Raw genomic sequence first — 10,953 nt, 5'->3', positions numbered from 1 at the left:
TGAACCTTTAGAACTTCTACACATAGACCTTTGTGGACCTTCTGCAATCGAAAGTGTCGGTGGTAGTAAGTATATTCTTTTTATAATTGATGATTTTTCACATTTCACTTGGGTGTTCTTTCTTAAACAGAAATCTGAAGCAACTCCCACACTTAAGACTTTCATGAAGAAAGTTGAGCTTTAGTTGCGAAAGCTAGTTCGCAATATTCATAGCGATAATGGGCTGGAATTCAAAATTCAAGACTTTGAAAAATTTATGGCTGATAAAGGAGTCATACACAATTTCTCTGCTCCTTACACCCCACAACAGAATGGCATAGTTGAAAGACAAAATCATTCTTTATGTGAAGCTGCTCGAACAATGCTTACCTTCGCTTCATTACCATTGTATTTATGGCTGATGCTATTGCAACGGCATGCTTTATCCAAAATAGATCCTTTATGAACAAGCGATTCTCTCTTACTCCATACGAAATTATTAACAATCGCAAACCTAACGTTAAGTTTTTCCTTGTATTTGGTTCCAGGTGTTTCATTTTCAATTCCAAGGAAAACTGGAACAAATTCAATGCGAAAGCTGATGAAGGTATCTTTCTGGGGTATTCGCTGAATTCCAAGGCATTTAGGGTCCTCAACAAACGCTCAAAGAAGATAGAGGAGACCTACTATGTCACATTTGATGATAACTATTTGAAGAAGATTCAAAAAACCGAAAGCCTATCAGAAGAGATTTTTCCAAAGCCAAGTCCAATAACGGTTCCCATCTCAACTCTACATGATGAGTTTATGCTTATTTTTGATGAACCAGAAAAATCCATTTCCTCTGAACAAAAAGCAACAAACAAAAAAGAGGATGAATTCAAGAAAATCATCGACGATGCTGTGAAATATATGAACAACGAACCTCTTAGTTCAAACAAACCTCCAACTTCAAGCAAAACAACAACAACACACACACCATTGCAGGGGGAGGGTTCGTCTTCTTTTTCTACACCAAAAGTGCCTTTTAAGGGGGAGCATCCATCTCCAAGTACCACCCATGAACATCCAATTGAGGGGGAGCAATCTGAACCTAAGAGCGAAGATCTATCATCGTTATTCGAGGGGGAGAATAAAGAAGCGAATGATGAGCTGGATGTACAATCTGAATTCGAAGAAGTAAATGCCGAACTGGATCCTTCTTATTATCCAAATTATCCTCCTCTAACGAAATGGACCAAAGATCACACAAAAGCTCAAGTCATAGACAAATCATTTGCAGGTGTCCTCACACGATCTCAGTTAAAAGCAAAGCAAAATGCATTATTCTCTAAGGTGGAATTTTGTTTGTTCAACTCATTCTTTTCTAAGGTCGAACCCAAAACTGTCAACACAACTCTTGATCACTCTGATTGGGTGCAAGCGATGCTAGACGAACTCAATGAGTTTGAGCGAAACAAAGTCTGGAGATTAATAAACTCCACCAGATGCATCAGTTGTTGGTTTAAAATGGGTGTTTTCGCAATGAGGTGGATAAAGAAGGCAATGTTATTAGGAACAAGGCAAGACTCGTGGTAAAGGGATATTATCAAGAAGATAGTATAGACTACGAAGAAACCTTTGCACCTATTGCGAGACTGGAATTGGTTCGTATCTTTTTAGCATATGCAGCACACAAGAATTTTGAGGTGTTTCAAATGGATGTCAAATGTGCTTTCTTAAATGGTGAACTGTAAGAGACTGTATATCTCGAGCAACCACTGGCTTTCGTGAACGATAAATTTCCCAATCACTGCTACATTTTGGATAAAGTCGTTCATGGTCTAAAGCAAGCGCTAAGAGCCTGGTATGAAACTCTAACTCGCTTTCTTAAATTGTCAAAATTCGAACAAGGTTCGGTTAACTCAACCATCTTTCGTAAGAAAGAGGGTGACGATCTAATGATCTTCCAAATTTATGTCGAGGACATCATATTTGGTTCTACGAATCCTAGCTTAACAGCTGAGTTTCACCAGTTGATGGAGACTAAATTTGAGATGAGCTCAATGAGTCTAATTAACTTTTTCCTTGGGCTAACTATTAGACAAGGATCAGAAGGAATTTTCATAAATCAGGAGGCTTACACCAAAACCTTACTGCCGAAGTTTGGCATGATGGGTGATTCAAAAGTGAAAGTTCCAATGGCATTCAAAACAAAACTGACACAATCTCTGGATAAACCGGCAGTTGATATGACTATGTATCGTCAAATGATAGGATCATTGACGTTTTTAATAGCTAGTAGACCAGATATTATGTTTTTCGTCTCTTATTGTGCAAGGTTCCAGGAAAATCCACGCGAACCTCATATGATGGCAATCAAGAACATCTTTAGATACATGAAACGAACTTCATCTCTTGGAATAATTGAAAACCATCCACTTTTATAATGAAATAAGACAATAATTAAGTAAAACATAATATGTTGAAATTACATTCTAGCATAATCAAACTAGTTAGTTAATATGCTAACAACGTAAATGGTTCAGTAATCATCTGTCACAAATACAAATGTTTACTAAACTTATTATCTAAGTCACCATTTTACTACTACATCAAAATCCATTCAAATATATATATATATATATATATATATATATATATATATATATATATATATATATATATATATATATATATATTACAGTAGCATATCATTATTAAAATTGCCGAAAATATTAACCAAAATCATTACTAAACACCAAACATAAAGAACTAATTCAGTTGGACTATAAGAAAATTCAAAAGCATATGATTTTCTAATCGAATTAACCCATTCATTGTTAACATCTTAAATGCGTACGTTTAATTTTTGGAGAATCGTGTTATATTCTTCATGAGACATTGGTAATTGATATCAATCAAAGCACTTTAGACATTGTTTTCTTCAATCATTAGTTAAGAATACTTGAATTTTCTAAGAATTAACACTGATATAACAAATTTTTTGGTGTTACAAACCAACAAATCAACAAACTAAAACCAAAACAATGAAATTATTCTTAAAGAATTTCTAATATGCTGCATATAAAAAAGAATACAAGAACAATAAAAAAAATTAAACCAAAAGAATAGAGGTATTCTTAAAGAATTTCAAATATGCAAAATTTGATATATCAATGTATAATCAATGATAAACTTCAAAAAAATAAAGCTCCAAACGATTTTACCAATCATATTAAAAGGTACAATAATTAATTTAAAATAGAAAATATATAATTTTATTGTTAAAAATCTAATTTAAATTGCATCTTATATTATTCTCACTTTCCATAAATTATTCATACAATTAATTAAGTGTAATTAAGTGTAATTATATAATACATGTTATCTCATGTTAATAACATGTACCCTAAGATCACAACTCTTCTTTTCTTTGAATCTAATGGACCAAAAATAGTAATACAATCACATTATATTTGTAATTCATATTTAACCCTAACCCTACTCTATGTCTTATAAAATGGTATTTTTTATCGATATGTCTCGATATATCATGATCTCTCAGTTCCTTTGTCAAGGTATCCTCTCCTTCATTATCATAGAAAATATCCATTGGCTCCATTATGGCTAGTACAACTCCAAGGTCTCCGATGAAGTTCTTCAACCATATAGCCTCCTTTGATGCTTTGCTCACAACAATATACTCTGATTCACATGTAGAATTAGCCACGATCTCTTGTTCGGAACTTTTCCAAGTTACTGCTCCACCATTAAAGGTAAACACCCAACCATATTGAGAACGGAAGTTTTCTCTATTTGTCTGAAAGTTGGCATCACTATACCTAGTAACTCTTAATTCAACACTACCACCAAGCATAAGGACTCAGTCCTTAGTTCTTCGTAGATACTTAAGAATGTTCTTGACCGCTATCCAATGAGCTCTACCTAGATTTACCTGATATCGACTATGTAACGCCCCGTTCCTGGTACGTATTTATTTTGATTAAATGCTCTTTTAGGAAGAGCTACTCGGCGAGTTGTAGCCCTAACTCGCCAAGTAGATGTCGAGTTGGATACGGGCTTTAAGTGATCTACTCGGCGAGTCCAGGCTTGGACTCGACGAGTAGGCCAATCAGGAGGAGACCCTAATTCTTATGGTTTGCAACCTATTTAAACGTCCTTATAGCCCCCATTTCAGCCTCCATCACCCTCAGTGCATTCCTTATCAAGCCCTAGCCGTTTTCTTAGTGTGTGTGTGTGTGTATGTGTGTGTTTATTTCTTGTGAAGGCATCTTTGGAGTAAGAAGGAGAAGGAGAAAGTTGGAGAGTTCAAGGAAGAGGAAGTAGATCCAGAATACACTCTATTGGCCATCTTTTCTGGTATTAAATTCTATACCTTTCTTATTGATCATCTAGATCTATGTTGTTCCTAATTTGTGGTTTCTAAGCCTAAAACCCCAAATCCCTTATGAATAGGCCTTGTGGTCGGGTTATACCTCAGATCTGGACACTCATGGCATGCTAGAAGTATAAAGTTTTGGTGGTGATTGTGATTACAGTCCCTATTCAGCCGAGAACCTCATTAAGAGCATATTTTGGTCATATGAAGCCTTTAAATCCATGCATGCACGTAAAGTTAGCAACTTTACGTGAAAAACATGCCCTAGGAGTTTAGATCCATGATTTGTAGTAGCTGCATGGCTCAGATCGGGCCTGTATGGAAAAAGGGAATGAACTCGGTGAGTCCACAGGACGACTTGGCGAGTTATATGAAGTTAGCCGTCGACTTGACGAGTTGGAAGAACAACTCAGCGAGTCCGATGAAGTTTGCCTAAGAACTCAACGAGTTGTATGAGCAACTCGGCGAGTCGGGTGAGTTTTCCCAAGTAAATTCGTGTTTGAGTAGGATGGCTTGATTCCTTCGTAGTTACATGTAAAGTTAGCAACTTTACGTGTTTAGTTGGTTCCAAGATTTCAGATCTGCGAGTTAGGAACCATAGAACGGATTCGAATGTAGTTGTATGGAATCTGCTCGACAGAACTCGACGAGTAGTTCCTCAGACTCGGCGAGTCCGGTCAACTAGAGGTTGACATTGACTAGGGGTAAAATAGTCATTTTACCCTTAGTACAGTGATCAGTGATTGATTGAATGTATTTATGGAAATTGTAGCCGGGGAGATACTAGGGCAGCAGCAGACGGGTTCCATAACAGTTCATTTAGCAGCCAGTGTACGAGGTGAGTTCCTTCTAGTAGGAACGGGTCTAAGGCCACAATGTCGGCCAGTTTAGCTAGTAGTAGTTTCCGGAAATCGATCCGATGCAGTTTTTAGTATGTTTGATGCCTTCGTGGCTTAGACAGGATTTATGTGTTATGTGTTCCGAGCTACAGCCTGATGCAGTATGCAGTTTATGTGTTTATGCTAGTTGATATGTTATGCTATGCTATGTTATGCTTAGTTAGTTTCCAGACTTCGGTCCGATGTAGTTAGTTCCAGACTTCGGTCCGATGCAGGGGACAAGGTCCCAGTTGGTTCCGGACTTTGGTCCGATGCAGTTAGTTCCGGACTTCGGTCCGATGCAGGGGGACAAGGTCCCATTCAGTTCCGGACTTCGGTCCGATGCAGTTAGTTCCGGACTTCGGTCCGATGCAGGGGGATAAGGTCCCAGTCAATTCCGGACTTCGGTCTGATGCAGTTTCCGGACTTCGGTCCGATGCAGTAGGCAAGGCCCTATATGTGTTTATATGTTATTGTATGGTATGTGGTAGCTTGGGGGGAGCTCGCTAAGCTTTGTGCTTACAGTTTCAGTTTTGGTTTCAGGTACTTCCGCAAGTAAAGGGAAGAGCTCGGGTTGATGGCATCGCACACACCACAGCTTCAGTTTATCCTGGGAGTTGTTTTAGCTTTTCATAGATATGATTTGATACAGTCTTGATACAATTTTCTCGTAATACTTTGCTATGGTTTTGAGATATTGACGTACGAGTTTTATTTTATGATATTGGCTTGATGTTTTTAGTAATTATTAAACAAAAAAAATTTGGGTCGTATTTTGGGATGTTTCAAGTTGGTATCAGAGCCTTGGTTTGAGGGATTCGGGGCACAATTCCGGGTGTGTCTGAACTCAAACTAAGGAAATGGTAAAATGTTTTTCGAAAGAAAGAGTTTTAGAGAAGCAAAAAGAATTTTAGAAAGATAAGAACTAAAAGGGTGTGATGCATGCGATCAGCCGAGCTCAAGTAAGTACTCCCAAATTACCCATACAATAATATGTATCAGTTAATGTTGAGTTTCAGTTTCAATATTGCTAGTATAGAACTAAGGATCTGGGAGGATGCCTTATATGTCTGCTTTATGTGTTTCAGCCTTATAAGAATTGCATGCTAACATGGAGTAGTCAGCAGTAGGACAGCCTATTTAGGTTATGTTTGATAATATGAACTTAGCGTTGTATGCTAGTACGGTTCCCCATCACGAGGATAGAATTGCTTGAGTAGTCTCATAGGTCTTAATGCTTCTTGCTTTGTGCTTTGTGGGACTCTAAGTGATGGGAGTTAGCCATTAGGTGAATGTGTCACATCACATGTGAACAGGGTTTAATAATCTCAGAGTGCTAGACTTAGCCCTATTGCGCAACTCTTGTCTGAGTCTAACCGTTGTATGGATGAGTCTTTTACTTGAAGGATTATCTGAGCCTCGCCGCATGTGATGGTATTCAGGTGATGGTTAATTGGCATCACAAGGAGGCTTTCAACAGCTGAGGACCGGATCGGGTATAGTCAGAGGATTCCCTAGGGCAAGCCTAGGATGGGAGTAACAGAGATCACTAACAATAATAGTGACTTGGAGGTGTCAAGGCAGTACTTGAGGAAAGTACGGATAGATGTGGAAGGTAGTATGGGCCCGTACTACTGGAAGCAGAGGATCCATACTCGAATCAAGGAAGGCTGATATGAGACCAGAAAATTTGTGGTAGTAGTGATTCCTCAAGGTATATTAGTGTTCCTGATGTTTATTATATTGTGTTTCAGAATGGTGGTATTATGCCCTAGACCAGCAATCGGCAATTCAGGTGCCGGAGGGGGATCAGGATCAGGCCCGGAGGTCGGGCAGGTGGATGAACAGACTAGGGAGTTTCTATCTTCAGAGATTACTCACACCATACTTGAGCAGACTCCTGTGATCTTCGGTTCGATCAAGGAGGGTATCTTAGAGATGATGGACGAGAGGTTGAGCACCATCCGTGCTGAGGTGGCGGCCATGATAGGGTCGCGCACGCTTACTTTTAGGGAGTTTTAGGCATGCGGAGCTCCGGATTATCACGGGGCACGTGTGACAACTGTCAAATTCAGGTCATTCTCGGACTCATGCATCTTTATAAAAACCATTCATGCACAACATGCCATGGCCTAGTAATATAAATTAGGTCAAAATCTTGCATAAACTAGGGTCCAACTAAGATCTAGGACTAATATACTTGACTCTTATGATTCTAGTAAGTTGCTTAACTACAATAGGAAATGCCAATACCATGATTAGAATGAAACTTCAAACTTTGTTGCAATTGAAAAGGGTATAAAACCCTAAAAATAAATTAAAATATTCTAATTTCATTCCAATATGATAGTGAATATCAAACAATGTTCCAAAAACCCTAAAGAGACAAAATCCAAATTTATAAACCTTAAAGCTTAAAAACTTTATAAAATTTGCTATAAACTTCCTAATATCAAATTTTTATTAATTAAATTATGGATTATAATCAATGAAATAGAAATTTAAATAATCATGATTTATTAGTTAAAAACAAGATTTTTAAATAAATCAAGAATTGCCTTAATAAACACTTTTATAAAAATTTGGGGTTTTATAAAATTAAAGAGGGAATTGTATAAAATTTTAATTTAGGAGAGAGAGGGCCTATAATACACACAAAATCTAGCCACCCTCTCCCCATGCTCTCCCTCTTCCCAAAACTTCAATCATTAAGATCTAATCCCCACTCTTCCACTTCTCTCTTCACTCTCTCTCACACTCCACCCTTCTAACACTCAAAATCTCTTTCGCTCTCTGTAAACCCACAAAACTTTTCAGTCAAGAACACCTCTCCACATTCAAATATTCATCTTCTAAGTTTAATGTTCAAGGTATACACGAAAATCCTTCACCTTTCCTTACTTTTCCTTCTTGTTTTTAAAAGGTTTTCTTGTATTTCTCTTCCTTCTACACCATTCTTTATGAACATTCATGAACATGTTCATGAATGTCGAGTATGATGATGATGGTGGTAGGGTTTCACCCAAGAACAACATGCATGTTGTTTAATGGTGAAATCCAAGGACCAAAACCTATGTCAAACACTAAAGTTCGAATTTTTACAAGTTTTAAAGGTTCATACACCTTATGCATTCAAGTATTTCCTTTAAAAGCATCACTATGACAAACATATGTCCATGCATGGTCTTCAAACCATGATGCATGTGATGAACACCAAGCTAAAGAGCTTGATGATCAAAGTACATTGTTAATAGTGCATTTAAACGATTTTGTCTATAAAAATATCTAAAAGTTCTTTTATGTTCAAATCAAAAATTTTCCAAATTCCCATTAAGCTAATATGAACATCTAGAAAATTTCAAGAGTTTTTATCATTTCTTTGATTTATTAAAATTGTTACAAGAAAACAAGGGCATAAATCACATAAAATACTTCTAGAGGTCTATAAATCCGGAATAAATTCGTGAATGACCCCCATGGTGAAACATGACCTCACATTACATTTCATCGATTTATGTTGCTGTTTAGTATGATTTTCGATTTTCTTTTTGGTTGGGTACAATAAATCACAAAACCACTTTAGAGAGTGTGAAAATTGTATCTAACAATTTTCCAACCCTTACCTGTGGTGGTAGACTCATAAAGATAATTTCAGAAGTTTTCATCATGCCTTCCTATTTTTCCCAATTTTTGGTAATTATAATGACCTAAAAATAGGAAAAACAGTTCTGACTATCCAAAATTCATGAAATTTTACCAGAACATCATGTTGTATAGTAGGAGGTTACATAAAAATTTTGGATGATTTTTCTCTACTGTAAAGTATTTTTCTCCTATTTTCTAATGTTAAATACACTCAAATACACATAAATACCCAAAACCGGATTATACAAGATGAAAACGACTTTTGGTATTCTTCCCAGATTACTTACACTGTAAATGATGTTAGAAAATTTTTTGGTAATTTATTTTAACTGGTTATCATTTATTCTTCAATTAATGATTATTTAAGGGGATAAAACACGGAAAAATAGAAATACGCATTGGAAAAAAAAATTCATTTTTTCCAGCGTAGTTATGTATAATAACAGTTAAATAAAAAGTTTGGGTAATTTTGGAAACTGTTTTCTATTTATTCCTATTTTTATTGGAATAAATGCTCAAAATTCATAAAATATAACTAAACAGCTTGGAAATCCATTTTTATATTTTTCCCAGCTTAGTAATGTTTAATAATAGTAAAATAAAATGTTTGAGAATTTTTATCCTTTGAATGCTATTTTTCGTGAATTTATGTTGTTATGAAGGCTTAAAAATTTGGAAAATAGTTAACCATATCAAAAATTCAAGGAAAATTTTCTGGAAAACCTCTATTGTATTTAGAATGAAAAATACAAGGTTTGACAATTTTTGGAAACTATTTGATAATATTTTACATTTTTAGGAATTTAAAACACATTTAAATGTGTTGAAACACCCTTAAATTTATATTACTAAATATGGAAAATTAATATCCCAAAGTTGTATTAATCGCATACCTTGTAGAATTTCATCATTTCAGAAAAAGTGTAACCAATTAATATAAAATCCAATATTATAACATAAATGGCATTTCACTATATGTAGAGTTTTGTATATTAGCATTAGATTTCGACATGGAAACTCACTAGTGTGTGTTTGATGTCGTAGGATCCCGATATTAAGACGTTGGTGTATTCCGAGGCACCACTTGTATCTACTCGAAACATTGTGAGTATTCACACACTCCCCTATGTTCAGTTTTTATGTTTTGGGGTGGAAAAGCATGTCCAGAAAAACTATTATTTGCATGTTGTATTTAAATTGATTTGTATCAAAGATGATTGCTATTGTATTGCTATGTCTCTCTATGTATGTCTATGCAACACGGAACATGAGAACTTATCGTACTAAGGCCCTTTCCCTTATCTCTAACCATTAACTCTTTGAGCCAATGGTCATTATGGATAGCGCTATTAGGAATTGAAAACTACTCACTCGCCCTATTGCTGGAGTGAATGATACCGTATTCATCTATGGAACAATAAGCATAGATCTTGATAGGGCTTCAGTCATAGGTTTGGTTGAGACTCATTGTTTGCTCATACACATACAAACTCGTTTCTCGTTATAGCAATAAACTTGTATCAATTATAGCAATCAACTTTGTTTCTCATTAAAGCAATGTACTTGTATTTACGAAAAGCCCGATTTCAAGCTCGATTTTATAAACTTGTGAACTCACCAACTATTTTCATAGTTGACGCTCGTTTTACATGCTTTTTCAGGAAATAATTAGTAAGTGGATATAAAGATTGATCATCATAGAGCATGCTGCATCGTGTTGAAGTTATATTTTAAACAATGTTACTTTGGAAAAACTTGTACTTGTTTCTCTTAAGCTATGGGTTGTAAACTTTTTAATATTGCTATGGTGATGTATCTTTATCTTTTGCAATGAAACCGTTATCGCTGTCATATCTTGCGTTTCCGCTTTAGCGATGTGTGACAGAAGTGGTATCAGAGCTAAAGTTATAGAGAACATCATTTTTTCTTTAAGAAAACACAACCTATAACCAAAACTTATAAAGAAATTCTTTTTACATCAAACATATTACTAGTATAATTAGGTCGGGAGTTGTATCATTGGACCTCAATTAAACATAGACTGATCACCTATGTTTAATTAAGGGAAGA

General features: G+C 35.8%; 1 protein-coding gene across 1 annotated transcript; it reads left to right on the top strand.

Moving 5' to 3' along the window:
- Window positions 1-256: 256 nt before the first annotated feature.
- On the top strand, window positions 257-1,557 carry LOC145035632 (uncharacterized). Its single transcript, XM_078984146.1, has 2 exons — window positions 257-387; window positions 528-1,557. The coding sequence occupies exons 1-2, from the start codon at window positions 257-259 to the stop codon at window positions 1,555-1,557; spliced, it is 1,161 nt and encodes a 386-aa protein (XP_078840272.1).
- The last annotated feature ends 9,396 nt before the right edge of the window (window positions 1,558-10,953 follow it).

The sequence above is a fragment of the Lactuca saligna genome, chromosome 3 (assembly GCF_052625555.1).
Source record: "Lactuca saligna cultivar CGN05327 chromosome 3, ASM5262555v1, whole genome shotgun sequence".
NCBI classification, from domain to species: Eukaryota; Viridiplantae; Streptophyta; class Magnoliopsida; order Asterales; family Asteraceae; genus Lactuca; species Lactuca saligna.
This window is presented reverse-complemented; position numbering and strand designations above follow the sequence as displayed.

Bases quoted from the DNA above. Each gene is read 5' to 3' on its own strand.
- LOC145035632 (XM_078984146.1), top strand. From the start codon at position 257: ATGGCTGATAAAGGAGTCATACACAATTTCTCTGCTCCTTACACCCCA. The intron at 388-527 runs GTATTTATGGCT...ATTTGGTTCCAG, and splicing joins ACCTTCGCTTCATTACCATT to GTGTTTCATTTTCAATTCCA.